General features: G+C 43.2%; 1 protein-coding gene across 3 annotated transcripts in view; it reads right to left on the bottom strand.

Moving 5' to 3' along the window:
• Nucleotides 1-361: 361 nt before the first annotated feature.
• Nucleotides 362-17057, bottom strand: part of LOC115164166 (syntaxin-binding protein 1) — a 55193-nt gene continuing 38497 nt past the window's right edge. For 2 of the 3 annotated variants that reach the window (XM_029716395.1, XM_029716393.1), the window contains exons 18-20: nucleotides 13027-13181; nucleotides 3238-3363; nucleotides 362-1672 (exon numbers count right to left, since the gene is read on the bottom strand). In XM_029716395.1, the coding sequence (XP_029572255.1) occupies nucleotides 3254-3363; nucleotides 13027-13181 (265 nt within the window). In that variant the 3' untranslated portion in view covers nucleotides 362-1672; nucleotides 3238-3253. The remainder of the gene's footprint in view (nucleotides 1673-3237; nucleotides 3364-13026; nucleotides 13182-17057) is intronic. The other variant, XM_029716394.1, reaches the window with a different exon arrangement.

Consider the following 17057-nt stretch of genomic DNA (forward strand, 5'->3'; position numbering starts at 1 on the left):
TATTTTTAACTGTGCCATTTCACGAAAGTTCTGAACCTATATACATTTTACAGACATAGTATATTTTACATTTGTTATCTTGTTATTAGTTCCACCCACAAAACATAGTATTAATTTAGTCCTACCATTCAAAGAAATGTTTCATTTATTGAAGTAACCCCCACAATATTCAAAAGCTTTAGAAGTTTGTTGTAATTATGGGGTATTGTGTGTAGATTGATGAGAATCATCAAAAAAAAAAATCTATTTTAGAATAAGGCTGTAATGTAACAAAATTTGGAAAAAGTCAAGGGGTCTGAATACTTTCCGAATGCACTCTATGTATTTCAGTAGTCATGTAGTAATGCAACAGTACAAGACCAACTTTTATTTGAAGCCTTTATTGGAGCTTTAGTACATGATATTTGCAGAAAGAATACGGTTTGTGATAAATCACTTCCAAGCATCGAATTCTGAGAAGTTATACTGGTATTACAGGAACTAATATCTCTTAATAAATAATAGATTACTCTAATAGAAAGCTAACAAATCACTATACAACAACAGCTGCAGTGACCAAAAAATTGTTGCATCATGACAGTGTCAACACTGGGAAGTGGAACGAAAATGACCATAATTACTACAGGGAGAGGAAATAACAAATCAAGTCAATATTGTGACATAATGTTAATGAACAGAGACAGACAACAAAACTAATAGAGGAAGAACTTTCCAATGGTTGATCACTGTCCAACTACTGTACTGTTTGCTACAGCTAAATGACCACTAGTACAGAGTGGCTTCACATTGGCATGTCCAAAGTTAGGTTAATCACCATCAAAACATTGATACAGCACGGCATATATTCTACTAACTACTGATTGCATGAGACGGAAGATGTTTCTTATTTTAAAATGGTGGTGAAGTTTACAAATTCTAAAATTGCTTTTCAAAATACTGAAAGTAAAATCAGTCTTTTTGCTCAATGTTCCGGGAATGTTTCCAAGCAATGAGACAAAATATATAATGACACTAAAAACAGACAGACAGTCTTAGAAACACAGGAATCTTGCAAATATTTTTGAGGGGGGAATGTTATACATAGATCCCATCCCACTATCTTCACAGCTGGTGCCTTTATACTCCTATCTGAAATATGATGAGCACTCTACACCAATCACCAGCCTAAATAATTCCTCAATTTCCAACTACACTAATCTAATCTCCTCTATGACTGGCTTCCCTTTTAAGGAAGTGCATTAACAGCATCCTGAGATGGCAGTTTACATCTACTGCTCATAGTATCAACGGTTATCCAGCATACACAATCTCTACTCTTCCATCCAATCATCGAGGGTGTATGTACAGTAGTTAAAACATTATGTGGTTCTCGGTGCTCTGGTTTTGAGGGATCTTATGTAATTCTATTGAAACATGATATCTCAATACATGACTTGGATATGCTAGAAATAGATGCTGCCAGTTGTTTTCTTCAGTCTTATGTATAGAGTAGAAGGGCCTGTTATGTCTTGGGTCCTGACTATTCATGTATGCCAGTTGGGAGAGTTTGGAGGTTAGGAGAGGGACAACTGCAGCCAGGGAGCTCTTAGCTGTTCAGCTCAAACATCTTGTTGCTTATCCATGTCTTTGAGGGCTTGAAGAAGGCGTGTAGGGGTGAAGATATTGGTTGATCCTGCAGCAGAGAGAGAGAGAGAGAGAGAGAACTACACATATCTTCTCAGTTTGAACTAGGCTCGTCTGTTAATTATAGTACAGTACTGTTCCAAATTGGAATGACATTGAGAGAAATACACAGACAGCAGAAATCACATATAAAGACATGGGTCCAGTTTTTATATGCTTCTCTAAAACATGTCATTTTCAGCCAAACAAAAAAATACAGGGGCAAAAAAGCTTAAATTTAAAAAACCTGTGCAAGAAATATTACATTGCTAAATACAATAGCGACATAGTGCCTTGTTGATTGTTAATACAGAAAATGGGAGCTATTGACAACTGTCTGCATACAGCACACCACAAGGACAAATCTCCAAAGGACAGACACAGAGAGCACAGACAAGATAAACAGAATAGACGACAGCACCACTAACCAAGTACACACATACAGACAAAGAATAGAGGTGAGAACAAACAATCCACTGAACCGTGAAGAACAAAGGGATAGATCACAAACAGTAGAATCAGAATGTGCTTTCCTATGGGCCCTAGTCAAAAGTAGTGCAATGTAACGGAAAGAGGGTGCCATTTGGGATGCAAAACAAGGGACAGTCTTTGGCACGGTTTCCCGAAAGCATCTTAAGGCTAGTTAAGGCTAAGGTCAGGCTAAGTTCATCGTTAGAACCTTTGTAGGAGCACCGTTAAATCTCCAAGCTGTTTCCCAAAACCATCGTTAGTAAAGTTGCACTTGAAAACCCTCGTTATTTTCCGACTGCCTCAAAACAGCTAAGTGCGTCATTTGATCCTTTTTTGCCCTTCCGTGTCACTTTATACACAGACGATCTCCACTAAACATAGAATCAAGCTGTTTATCTGTCTCTCTGTGACCCCCGTAACTTTGAATCGAAAGTTGACTACAAATACAAAGTTGGCCATGTCTGTGAAGGGTAACAGAAAACCGAGATGACTGCTTCAAAAAATAAATACAGTAGGCTACATAGGCCTCTGCATATACAGTATTTCAATCATATTGAAATTAATTTAATGTTTAGTCAATTGAGTTCTATTTTGCTAATTGTAGGCTAAACTGTCTGTAATTTTATGCTTTAATATATTTCATGATGTGTAACAATATCTGCGCATTGATGTGCCAAATTTGTGATTTAATGCATTATTAGGCTCCAGGGTAAGCATTAGAATAAGCCACCTCAATATTTGCAGCCATAAGGTGATAATATCTCTCTAGAACCTGATCCGTCGGCAGTATTGTGGAATTATTATAATGTTAAGGTAAGATTTCAATGGAGAATGATGATCCGATAGCAGCTGGGCCTTTCTTTCGAAACTATCAGTATTGACACATGCTCCAACGACACACTTAGCCAACGTTCTTCCTGCGTAGTGTTTTGGGAAATGCATGTTACGTCTTCGGTTGTTGTCGGAACGATGCATCTTTAAAACACTTGGAAGCCTAAGTTCCATTGCTATCGGGAACCCGGGCCCAGGGTCAGAGGAGGGGAAGTGGGGTGAGACTGAGGGAGATCAGAAAAGGTGGCTTCACATCACAACAACTATCTTTACTTCTCAGTGTGTGTTCTCATTCTGCAGGGGCAGGCTCTGGTTCCTCAGGGGCAGCGTTGGGGTCCAGGAAGTCAGGGTGCTGAAGCTCCTTTAGGTATTTGGTGGGAGTGAGTGTGTGGGTGGAACCTAAGGAGGGACAAAGGCTTTCACATTGCACCCTAATCTCATTCTCTGTTTTTGTGTAAAATCGCCATTGTCTTCTGACAGATGACATTATTCTAACGTGACTGCGTTGCCATGAACTGTAAGTGGAGATGGAGTTGTCACACTTTATCTGATGTAAGGTCCCCTAAAAAGATAAATGTTAGTGGCAACAAAAATATAATGTAAAAGGACATTCTCCACATAACATGAATTAAGCTTATTTTCTTGTCTTAAATTGTACCCTAAAAAAATGCACTATATAGGGAATAGGCTGCCATTTAGGATGTGGGTAAGTAATTTAACTTGACCTAGACTTGGCTTTTGATAGATAACTAATCTGCAGATCAATGTAATTCAGTACCTTTGTAGAATAACTGTGTCTTGTCCCTGCCACTGTTGGTATCCATTCCCTGCATTCACAACACACACATCCTCTATCTGATGCATTCTCAGAAACACCATCTGATCTGAGCCCACTAACACACTAAGCCGATTCCACCCACTAGCAGCAGCAACATCTGTGTCAGACACAGTGGAACAGCAATATAGGATATCAACTGTATATTCTAATGATTTCCACAGTTCCTAAGTATAGATAGGAGGATTCAAGATATGTAGATCAAGTCAAAGGGTAGACATAACATGCTATCATACAAATTGTATGATATGTTACGAATACCAATTTGTTGTGGCTAATGTTAGCTAGGTGGCTAACATTAGCTAGGCTTCCTCCCTTGCCTCCAGTGATGTGTTGTGCTGACCTCACTACCCTCTGGAGAGCCATACGTTTGTAGGTGGAGCAGTTGCCGTACCAGGTGGGGATACAGCCTGACAGGATGCTTTCAATTGTGCATCTGTAAACGTTTGTGAGTGTTTTGGTGACAAGCCAAATTTCTTCAGCCTCCTGAGGGTGAAGAGGCGCTGTTGCGCCTTCTTCGCCACGCTGTCTGTGTGGGTAGATCATTTCAGTTTGTCCGTCATGTGTACGCCGAGGAACTTAAAAACTTTACACCATCTCCACTACTGTCCTGTCAATGTGGATAGGGGGGTGCTCCCTCTGTTGTTTCCTGAAGTCCACAATCATCTCCTTTGTTTTGTTGACATTGAGTGTGAGGTTATTTTCCTGACACCACACTCCGAGGGCCCTCACCTCCTCCCGGTAGGCCGTCTCGTCGTTGTTGGTAATCAAGCCTACCACTGTAGTGTCATCTGCAAACTTGATGATTGAGTTGGAGGCGTGCATGGCCCACAGTCATGGGTGAACAGGGAGTACAGGAGAGGGCTGAGAACCCACCCTTGTGTTGAGGATCAGCGGGGTGGAGATGTTGTTTCCTACCCTCAACACCTGGGGACAGCCCGTCAGAATGTCCAGGACCCAGTTGCACAGGGCGGGGTCGAGACCCAGGGTCTCGATCTTAATGACGAGTTTGGAGGGTACTATGATGTTAAATGCTGAGCTGTAATCGATGAACAGCATTCTTACATAGCTATTACTCTTGTCCAGATGGGTTAGGGCAGTGTGCAGTGTGATTGCGTCGTCTGTGGACCTATTGGGGCGGTAAGCAAATTGGAGTGGGTCTAGGGTGTCAGGTAGGGTGGAGGTGATATGATCCTTGACTAGTCTCTCAAAGCACTTCATGATGACGGAAGTGAGTGCTATGGGATGATAGTCGTTTAGCTCAGTTACCTTAGCTTTCTTGGGAACAGGAACAATGGTGGCCCTCTTGAAGCATGTGGGAACAGCAGACTGGGATAGGGATTGATTGAATATGTCCGTAAACACACCAGCCAGCTGGTCTGCGCATGCTCTGAGGACACGGCTAGGGATGCCATCTGGGTCGGCAGCCTTGCGAGGGTTAACACGTTTAAATGTTTTACTCGCGTTGGCCGCGGTGAAGGAGAGCCTGCAGGTTTTGGTAGCGGGCCATGTCAGTGGCACTGTATTATCCTTAAAGCGAGCAGAGAAGTTGTTTAATTTGTCTGGGAGCAAGACGTCGGTGTCCATGACGGGGCTGGTTTTCTTCTTTTTGTAAACCGTGATTGACTGTAGACCCTGTAGGTATTCGGTCATGTTTCCGGTCACCTTGCCATGATTAAAAGCAGTGGTTCGCGCTTTCAGTTTTGCGCAAATGCTGCCATCAATCCACGGATTATGGTTGGGGAAGGTTTTAATTGGTCACTGTGGGTACAACATCACCGATGCACTTGCTAATAAACTCGCTCACCGAATCAGTTATTGTCTGAGGCTATCCAGAACATATCCCAGTCTACGTGATCGAAGCGATCTTGAAGCGTGGAATCCGATTGGTCAGACCAGCGTTGAACAGACCTGAGCACGGGGTTTCCTGTTTTAGTTTCTGTCTATAGGCTGGGAGCAACAAAATGGAGTCGTGGTCAGATTTGCCGAAAGGAGGGCAAGGGAGGGCTTTGTATGTGTCTCGGAAGTTAGAGTAGCAATGATCCAGAATGTTGCCAGCCCGTGTCGTGCATTCGATATGCTTATAAAATTTAGGGAGCATTGTTTTCAGATTAGCTTTGTTAAAATCCCTAGCTACAATAAATGCAGCCTCAGGATATATGGTTTCCAGTATACATAGATTCCAATGAAGTTCTTTCAGGGCCGTCGATGTGTCTGCTTGGGGGGGAATATATACACGACTGTGATTATGATCGAAGAGAATTCTCTTGGTGGATAATGCGGTCGGCATTTGATTGTAAGGAATTCTAGGTCAGGTGAACAAAAGGACTTGAGTTCCTGTATGTTGTTATGATCACACCACGACTCGTTAATCATAAGGCATACACACCCCCGCCCTTCTTCTTACCAGAGAGATGTTTGTTTCTGTCGGCGCGATCGTGAAGAAACCGTTTGGCTGTACCGACTCTGATAACATATCCGGAGTGAGCCATGTTTCCGTGAAACAGAGAATGTTACAATCTCTGATGTCTCTCTGGAAGGCAACCCTTGCTTGAATTTCGTCTACCTTGTTGCCATGAGACTGGACATTGGCAAGTAGTATACTCGGGAGCGGTGAGCCCGTCTATAGAGCCTGACCAGAAGACCGCTCCATCTACCCCTTCTGCAGCGTCATTGTTTTGGGTTGCCTACAGGGATCCGATCCATTGTCCTGGGTGGTGGTCCAAACAGAGCATCCGCTTCGGGAAAGTCGTATTCCTGGTCGTAATGTTGGTAAGTTGACATTGCTCTTATATCCAATAGTTCTTCCTGGCTGTATGTAATAAGACTTAAGATTTCCTGGGGTAGCAATGTAAGAAATAATACATAAAAAAACGAAATACTGAATAGTTTCCTAAGAACGCAAAGTGAGGCAACCATCTCTGTCGGCACCATTTTTAGGGGGATGCCGCCATGAAATTCTAGGCAATATCAAGTGCTTGTCAAATAGTGAATGCATGACTGATGTAGTGTGTACAGCCTGCGCAAAAAAACAAAGCAGAGCTCATGCCTTTCAAGCAACATTTTAAAAATCATCATTAGAGTCGCATCATGCAGCCTTACAATGTATTAAAAATCAAAACATATATCCCAATGTTTGTAGAACAACTAATGTTACATGAATAACTCTATATTAAGCATATAGGAATACCCATTTCTTTGTTAAGCGCTGAACACAGAATAGCCGCATGTGCGCACTCCCTAAAATCATTTGGAGAAAATATATTTTCTATTTTATTCAGCTTTGTTCAATTGTATTCTTCATACTATAAAATAATGCCATGGAATTCTAAGCAAATCTTGTCTGCTAAATGCATTTGTTTAGCCCACAGCCATTTGGCATAGCCAGATCAGGACCTACAGTGGTTCTTCCTTTAAAAGTTTTGAGCTTATGCCATGACCGTTATTGGTAGATGGTGGCATTCTGTCATTGCACCACACTGTCACAAGGGGGAGTTAGAACAACGATATATCGGTAGTCTAAACTGTGGCACAAATTGACTTTAATGGAGGTGTTTTCAGTCAGTCTCCTGCATCAGGCAACAACAAAAAACTGTCGGTGGTGCTGGAGTTAAGAGAGAACTTGGGTAAATACAATGTGGAATTACACTTTACATGTGGACCAACGATTTTTGAAAAATAGGTACGGTGGGCTTTTGGTTTCTCCCTCTCTAAAAACAGAAATAAATCATTCAAAATAACAAACTGGCTTTATTTACAAATTAGTAACTATGCCTCACCCCATGTTCAAGAATGGCCTTTTCCCCTTTATTCAGATTACAACAGCTCACTTTTGGTTATTTGAAAACAAAATAATCTAAAAAATATCGTTCTTTTTTAAACAAGCCATAGAAAGTTGGTTGCAATTTCAATTTAATCCACCAGAAAAGACTGAAGAAATAATACAGCAAATATTGTGGTTAAACTCAAATATACAAATACATTTTTTTTTATTATCAATTGGAACCTTTACCAAGTGGTAGAGGGAAAAAGTAAAGAACTTGTCTGTCGGCCCTGCATTAAAGACCAAAATTGGTTAAAGAAAATTGTGATAGATAAAAACTATATACCAGTTTCATTTAAGGATGTAGATTGCAAAATAGTTGGGAAGAGATTTTCGATCTACCGATTCCATGGTACATGGTTTATGAATTGACACACAATTTTCAGTTTATTATAACCTACTGCAGGCCTAAAACCTTTGGGTTTAACCTTCTGAATTAATGATTATATTGAAGATAGAAGCCGCTCTCTTAATTAATCAGTTCCAAGAGCCGATCTGTTATCGAACGATTATTATTATTACTTTTACTACTGAATGACAGAGCATGGGGACTGGTCTTGATAAATCAATCAGATTTTTATTTGGAAATGTGTGGATTATTTTGTACGGCGCCATATTTTCCTAACTGAAACCCTTAATTAAATCACTTTAGCCGTGATTGTAAAATGAAATCAGCTGATGCATTGGTCCAGAGCTAGGTGGTATAGGCGGAGAGTCATGTCATTGGCAGGGAGTCAGGCGGCATTTGTGGCATTTACCCAAGTAAAGAAGAGGGCGAGGAACGAGATGAAGTCACAATCCATGCCAGGCACACCTGTGAGCTCCACCTCCTGTTTGTGGACTCGGCAAACAATGTGTCCTTGATCAAAATACCTGTCTATTTGTGGAAAAATCACACTGATTAACTCTTTAGTCATATCACAGTTTAACTATTTGATTATGGGCTCCCGAAGATAGAAGCCTCAAGCACTGCATCTCAGTGCTTGAGGCGTCACTACAGACACCCTGGTTCGATTCCAGGCTGTATCACAACTGGCCATGATTGGGAGTCCCATAGGGCGGTGCACAATTGGCCCAGCGTCGTCTGGGTTTGGCCGGTGTAGGCCGTCATTGTAAATAAGAATTTGTTCTTAACTGACTTGCCTAGTTAAATAAAGGTTAAATTATGGATTTGACTACACCTAGCGACCTGTTTAAATTATATGAGCAAAAAATATTCAATTTTATTTGGAATGGCAAGCCAGACAAAATTAAAAGGGCCTATTTATATAATGAATATGAATTCGGAGGGCAGAAGTGAGAAATTACTTTATCAATTGGAACCTTTATCAAGTGGAAGGGGGAAAAAGAAAGGAACTTGTAGACCAAAATGGGATAATAAACCATTTAAAGGCTGACATTGGTTGATTTTAATACTTCTGACAGCCAAAATTCTAACTCCACCCATAACCTTTGGACGTTTAAACATTCCCAGTAAGGCCTGCGTGGAAACCAGGCGATAATACATGTGTTTATGTTAATTAACAGTCAATTACCGTGAGATCGACAATTATTTGCTTGACGATCACCGTCTGACGAAAGTTTGTGACCGCCACAGCCCTACATGAGAGCACCAGCTGTTCCGGATGACTGTGATCTCACTCTCCGTAGCAGATGTGAGTAAGGTAAACAGGTTGCAAAGGCCGCGTGGCCAGACGGAATATCAGGACGCGTACTCAGAGCACACACTGACAAGTGTCTTCATTTACATTTTCAACCCATCCCTGACCCGGTGTGTAATACCAACCTGTTTCAAACAGTCCACCAAAGTCCCCGTGCCCAACAACGCCAAGGTAAGCTGCCTAAATGACTAGCGCCCCGTAGCACTCACATCTATAGCCATGAAATGCTTTGAAAGGCTGGTCATGGCTCACATCAACACCACCATTCCAGACACCATCCTAGACACCCAATTTGCATACCGCCCCAACAGATCATGCAATCTCTATTGCACTCCACACTGCCCTCACCCACCTGGTCAAAAGGAATACCTAAGTGAGAATGCTGCTCATTGACTACAGCTCAGCATTCAACATCATAGTCCCCTCCAAGCTCATCACCAAGCTCAGGACACTGGGACTGGACATCTTCCTCTGTAACTGGATCCTGAACTTCCTGATGGGCCGCCCACAGGTGGTGAGGGTAAGCAACAACACATGCGCCACACTGACCATCAACACGGGGGAGCCTCAGGGGTGTGTGCTTAGTCCTCTCATGTACTCACTGTTCACCCACAACTGTGTGGCTGCGCACGATTCCAACACCATCATCAAGCTTGCTGTGACATGACGTGGTAGGACCAATCACCAACGAAGAAAAGGCAACCTACAGGGAGGAGGTCAGAGACCTGGCAGTGTGGTGCCAGGACAACAGGCTCTCCTCAATGTCAGAGACAAAGGAGCTGATCGTGGACTACAGGAAATGGAGGGGCGAGCACGCCCCCATCCATATCAATGGGTCTGTAATGGAGTGGGTCGAGAGTTTCAAGTTCTTCAGTGTCCACATCACTGAGGAATTAACATGGTCCACACACACCCACACAGTTGCGAAGAGGGCACAACAGCGCCTCTTCCGCCTCAGGAGGATGAAAAGATTTGGCATGGGCCCTCAGATCCTCAAAAAGATCTACAGCTGCACCATTGAGAGCTGCATTACCGCTTGATAGGGCAACTGCAAAACAACAGACCGCAAAGCACTACAGAGGGGGGTGAGTATGGCCCAGTACATCACTGGGGCAGAGCTCCCTGCCATCCAGGTCCTCTATACCAGGCGGTGTCAGAGGAAGGCCAAAAATTATCACAGACTCCAGCCACCCAAGCCATAGACTGTTCTCTCTGCTATCGCATGGCAAGCGGTACCAGTGCAAGTCTGGAACCAACAGGACCCTGAACAGCTTCTACCCCTAAGCCATAAGACTGCTAAACAAGACAACTAAATAGCTGATCACATGGCTACCCGAACTCCCTGCTTTGACCCTCTCTTGCACCGACTCACACACTGGACACTGGACCCACACACTCACACATACTTACACTGATACCCCAGCACACACACACAACATGCACACATATGCACACTGACACCACACACACTCACAGTACACGCTGCTGCAACTGTCTATTATCGATCCTGTTGCCTAGTCACTGTACCCCTACCTACAGTTGAAGTCGGAAGTTTACATACACCAAATACATTTAAACTCAGTTTTTCACAATTCCTGAGTAAAAAGTAAAAAGTCCCTGTTTTAGGTCTGTTAGGATCACCACTTCATTTTAAGAATGTGAAATGTCGTAATAATATATATACACACACACCGCTCAAAAAAATAAAGGGACCACTTAAACAACACAATGTAACTCCAAGTCAATCACACTTCTGTGAAATCAAACTGTCCACTTAGGAAGCAACACTGATTGACAATAAATTTCACATGCTGTTGTGCAAATGGAATAGACAACAGGTGGAAATTATAGGCAATTAGCAAGACACCCCCAATAAAGGAGTGGTTCTGCAGGTGGGGACCATAGACCACTTCTCAGTTCCTATGCTTCCTGGCTGATGTTTTGGTCACTTTTGAACGCTGGCGGTGCTTTCACTCTAGTGGTAGCATGAGACGGAGTCTACAACAACCCACACAAGTGGCTCAGGTAGTGCAGCTCATCCAGGATGGCACATCAATGCGAGCTGTGGCAAGAAGGTTTGCTGTGTCTGTCAGCGTAGTGTCCAGAGCATGGAGGCGCTACCAGGAGACAGGCCAGTACATCAGGAGACGTGGAGGTGGTCGTAGGAGGGCAACAACCCAGCAGCAGGACCGCTACCTCCGCCTTTGTGCAAGGAGGAGCAGGAGGAGCACTGCCAGAGCCCTGCAAAATGACCTCCAGCAGGCCACAAATGTGCATGTGTCTGCTCAAACGGTCAGAAACAGACTCCATGAGGGTAGTATGAGGGCCCGACGTCCACAGGTGGGGGTTGTGCTTACAGCCCAACACCGTGCAGGACGTTTGGCATTTGCCAGAGAACACCAAGATTGGCAAATTCGCCACTGGCGCCCTGTGCTCTTCACAGATGAAAGCAGGTTCACACTGAGCACATGTGACAGACGTGACAGAGTCTGGAGACGCCGTGGAGAACGTTCTGCTGCCTGCAACATCCTCCAGCATGACCGGTTTGGCGGTGGGTCAGTCATGGTATGGGGTGGCATTTCTTTGGGGGGCCGCACAGCCCTCCATGTGCTCGCCAGAGGTAGCCTGACTGCCATTAGGTACCGAGATGAGATCCTCAGACCCCTTGTGAGACCATATGCTGGTTGGCCCTGGGTTCCTCCTAATGCAAGACAATGCTAGACCTCATATGGCTGGAGTGTGTCAGCAGTTCCTGAAAGAGGAAGGCATTGATGCTATGGACTGGCCCGCCCGTTCCCCAGACCTGAATCCAATTGAGCACATCATATCTCACTCCATCCACCAACGCCACGTTGCACCACAGACTGTCCAGGAGTTGGCAGATGCTTTAGTCCAGGTCTGGGAGGAGATCCCTCAGGAGACCATCCGCCACCTCATCAGGAGCATGCCCAGGCGTTGTAGGGAGGTCATACAGGCACGTGGAGGCCACACACACTCCTGAGCCTCGTTTTGACTTGGTTTAAGTACATTACATCAAAGTTGGATCAGCCTGTAGTGTGGTTTTCCACTTTAATTTTGAGTGTGACTCCAAATCCAGACCTCCATGGGTTGATAAATTGGATTTCCAGTGATTATTTTTGTGTGATTTTGTTGTCAGCACATTCAACTATGTAAAGAAAAAAGTATTTAATAAGATTATTTCTTTCATTCAGATCTAGGATGTGTTTAAGTGTTCCCTTTATTTTTTTGAGCAGTATATATGTATATATATATGTATATATATATATATATATATATATATATATATATATATATATATATATATATATATATATATACATACATACACATACACTGTACATAGCTACCTCAATTGCCTCGTACCTCTGCACATTGACTTGGTACTGTATTCTCTGTATATAGCCATGTTAATTTTACTCGTTATTGTTATTCATTATTTACTGTATATTTTTTTACTTTTTTTATCTTTAACTCTGCTTTGTTGGAAAAGGAGACGTAAGTAAGAATTTCACTGTTAGTCTACAACTGTTGTTTACAAAGCATGTGACAAATACAATTGTATATTTTATTTGATGACCAGGAATACATCCAACTGGTACAACCAGCCCATGGATATTGTCTAGGTCTATGTATATATTCACAGTTTATATTCCCATGTTAGATAAAGAAAAACAGAACACAAAACAGTAAACCATGTAACCTTACATATGCTACCAACTCACCAATGATGGCTTCCCATTTGCCATTGGCTTGTGTGACCTCGTAGACGCAGCGCATCTCGCTGAAGGTCATGCCTCCGATGATGAAGATGATGACTCGGGGACCTGTCTTCATCTCTGTTGGACCCTTGTTCTTATGCCAGTTACCGTACCGGGCACTGCAATGAGAGGGGAAAATATTCAAGTAACTTTATTTGGATAGTCCATTTATGATGAGACATACTGTTGAGATGCTACTGAAAGGCTAAAGAAAAGCTGATGAGATGTTGTTAATAGTCTACTGACAGTTTGTTGAACATCTGTAGATGGACCAAAGTTCCTCTGTCCAGTGTCTGTGTTCTTTTACCCATCTTAATCTTTTATTTTTATTGGCCAGTCTGAGAGATGTCTTTTTCTTTTCAACTCTGCCGAGAAGGCCAGCATCCCGGAGTCGCCTCTTCACTGTTGACGTTGAGACTGGTGTTTTGCAGGTAATATTTAATGAAGCTGCCAGTTGAGGACGTGTGAGGCGTCTGTTTCTCAAACTAGACACTCTAATGTACTTGTCCTCTTGCTCAGTTGTGCACCGTGGCCTCCCACTCCTCTTTCTATTCTGGTTAGAGCCAGTTTGTGCTGTTCTGTAAAGGGAGTAGTACACAGCGTTGTACGAGATCTTCAGTTTCTTGGCAATTTCTCACATGGAATAGCCTTCATTTCTCAGAAAAAGAATAGACTGATGAGTTTCAGAAGAAAGTTCTTTGCTTCTGGCCATTTTGAGCCTGTAATCGAACCCACAAATACTGATGCTCCAGATACTCAACTGGTCTAAAGAAGGCTAGTTTTATTGCTTCTTTAAATCAGCACAACAGTTAACATAATTACAAATGGGTTTATAATGATCAATTAGCCTTTTAAAATGATAAACTTCAATTAGCTAACACAACGTGCCATTGGTTGCTGATAAAGGACCTCTGTATGCCTATGTAGATATTCCATAAAACATCAGCCGTTTCCAGCTACAATAGTCATTTACAACATTAACAATGTCTATACTGTATTTCTGATCAATTTGATGTTATTTTAAATGGAAAAATTATGCTTTTCTTTCAAAAACAAGGACATTTCTAAGTGACCACAAACTTTTGAATGGTAGTGTATATTTATATATATATAGTGCTATCAGAAAGTATTCAGACGCATTGATTTTTTCCATATTTTGATACGTTACAGCCTTATTCTAAAATGTATAAAATAGTTTTTTCCTCTTTAGCAATCTACACATAATGACAAAGCAAACATGGGTTTTTAGAAATGTTTGCAAATGTATTAAAAATAAAAAAACTTAAATCTAACATTTACATAAGTATTCAGACCCTTTACTTTAGCAGTGATTACAGCCTCGAGACTGCATGTCATAGCAAAAAACAAGCCATGAGGTCGAAGGAATTATCTGTAGAGCTCCGAGACAGGATTCTGTCGAGGCACAGATCTGGAAGGGTACCAAAAAATGTCTGCAGCATTGAAGGTCCCCATGAACACATTGGCCTCCATCATTCTTAAATGGAAGAAGTTTGGAACCACCAAGACTCTTCCTAGAGCAAGCCGCCCAGTAAACTGAGCAATCGGGGGAGAAGGGCCTTGGTCAGGGAGGTGACTAAGAACCCAATCGTCAGTCTGACAGAAGTCTAGAGTTCCTCTGTGGAGATGGGAGAACCTTCCAGAAGGATGACCATCTCTGCAGCACTCCACCAATCAAAAAATCGAATCAAACTTTATTTGTCACATGCACCGAATACAACAAGTGTAGACCTTACCGTGAAACGCTTACTTCCAAGCCCTTAACCAACAGTGCAGTTCAAGACGAGTTAAGAAAATATTTACCAAATAAGCTAAAGTAAAAAATAATAAAAAGTAACACAATAAAATAACAATAACGAGGCTATATACAGGGGGTACCGGTACCGAGTCAATGTGCGGGGGTACAGTCGAGGTAATTTGTACATGTAGGTAGGGGTGAAGTGACTATGCATAGATATACAGCGAGTAGTGTACAAAACAAATGGGGGGGGGGGGAGTAAATAGTCCGGTGGCCATTCGATTAATTGTTCAGCAGTCTTATGGCTTGGGGTTAGAAGCTGTTAAGTAGCCTTTTGGTCCTAGACAGTACCGCTTGCCGTGCGGTAGCAGAGAAAACAGTCTATGACTAGGGTGGCTGGAGTCTTTGACAATTTTTAGGGCCTTCCTCTGACACTGCCTGGTATAGAGGTCCTGGATGGCAGGAAGCTTGGCCCCGGTAATGTACTGGGCCGTACGCACTACCCTCTGTAGAGCCTTGCGGTCAGAGGCTGAGCAGTTGCCATACCAGGCAGTGATGCCACCCATCAGGATGCTCTTGATGGTGTGGTGTAAAACCTTTTTAGGATCTGAGGACCCATGCCAAATCTTTTCAGTCTCCTGAGGGGTAATAGGTTTTGTCTCGCTCTCTTCACGACTGTCTTGGTGTGCTTGGACCATGATAGTTTGTTGGTGATGTGGATGCCAATGACCTTGAAGCTCTCAACCTGCTCCACTACAGCCCCGACGATGAGAATGGGAGCGTGCTCGGTCCTCCTTTTCCTGTAGTCCACAATCAACTCCTTTGTCTTGATCACGTTGAGGGAGAGGTTGTTGTACTTGCACCACACGGTCAGGTCTCTGACCTCCTCCTTATAGGCTGTCTCATCGTTGTGTCATGGGCAAACTTAATAATGGTGTTGAAGTCGTGCTTGGCCGTGCAGTCATGAGTGAACAGAGTGTACAGGAGGGGACTGAGCATGCACCCCTGAGGGGCCCCTGTGTTGAGGATCAGTGTGGCGGATGTGTTGTTACCTACCCTTACCACCTGGGGGCGGCCCGTCAGGAAGTCCAAGATTGAGTTGCAGAGGGAGGTGTTTAGTCCCAGGGTCCTTAGCTTAGGGATGAGCTTTGAGGGCACTATGGTGTTGAACGCTGAACTGTAGTCAATGAATAGCATTCTCAGATAGGTGTTCCTTTTGTCCAAGTGGGAAAGGGCAGTGTGGAGTGCAATAGAGATTGCATCATCGGTGGATCTGTTGGGGCAGTATGCAAATTGGAGTGGGTCTAGGGTTTCTAGGATAATGGTGTTGATGACCAGCCTTTCAAAGCACTTCATGGCTACAGACTTGAGTGCTACGGGTTAGTAGAAATTTAGGCAGGTTGCCTTGGTGTTCTTGGGCACAGGGACTATGGTGGTCTGCTTGAAAAATGTTGGTATTACAGACTCATACAGGGATAGGTTGAAAATGTCAGTTTAGACACTTGCCAGTTGGTCCGCGCATGCTTTAAGTACACATCCTGGTAATCCGTCTGGCCTCGCGGCTTTGTGAATGTTGACCTGTTTGAACGTCTTGCTCACATCGGCTATCGAGAGCATTATCACATAGTCGTCCAGAACAGCTGGTGCTCTCATGCATGCCTCAGTGTTGCTTGCCTCGAAGCGAGCATAAAAAGGCATTTAGCTCGTCTGGTAGGCTTGCGTCACTTGGCAGCTCACGTCTGTGTTCCCCTTTGTAGTCTGCAATAGTTCTCAAACCCTGCCACATCCGACAAGCGTCAGAGCCGGTGTAGTAGGATTAAATCTTAATCCTGTATTGACGCTTTGCTTGTTTGATGGTTTGTCTGAGGGCATAACGGGAATTCTTATAAGCGTACGCATTAGTGTCCCGCTCCTTGAAAGCGGCAGCTCTAGCCTTTAGCTCGATGTGGATGTTGCCTGTAATCCATGGCTTCTGGTTGGGATATATATGTATGATCACTGTGGGGATGACGTCTTCGATGCACTTATTGATGAAGCCGATGACTGAGGTGGTATACTCCTCAATGCCATTGGATGAATCCCGGAACATATTCCAGTCTGTGCTAGCAAAACAGTCATGTAGAGTAGCATCCGCGTCATCTGACCACTTCCGTGTTAAGCGAGTCACTGGTACTTCCTGCTTTCGTTTTAGCTTGTAAGCAGGAATCACGAGAATAGAATTATGGTCAGATTTGCCAAA

Source organism: Salmo trutta, chromosome 27 (assembly GCF_901001165.1).
Source record: "Salmo trutta chromosome 27, fSalTru1.1, whole genome shotgun sequence".
Classification (NCBI taxonomy): Eukaryota; Metazoa; Chordata; class Actinopteri; order Salmoniformes; family Salmonidae; genus Salmo; species Salmo trutta.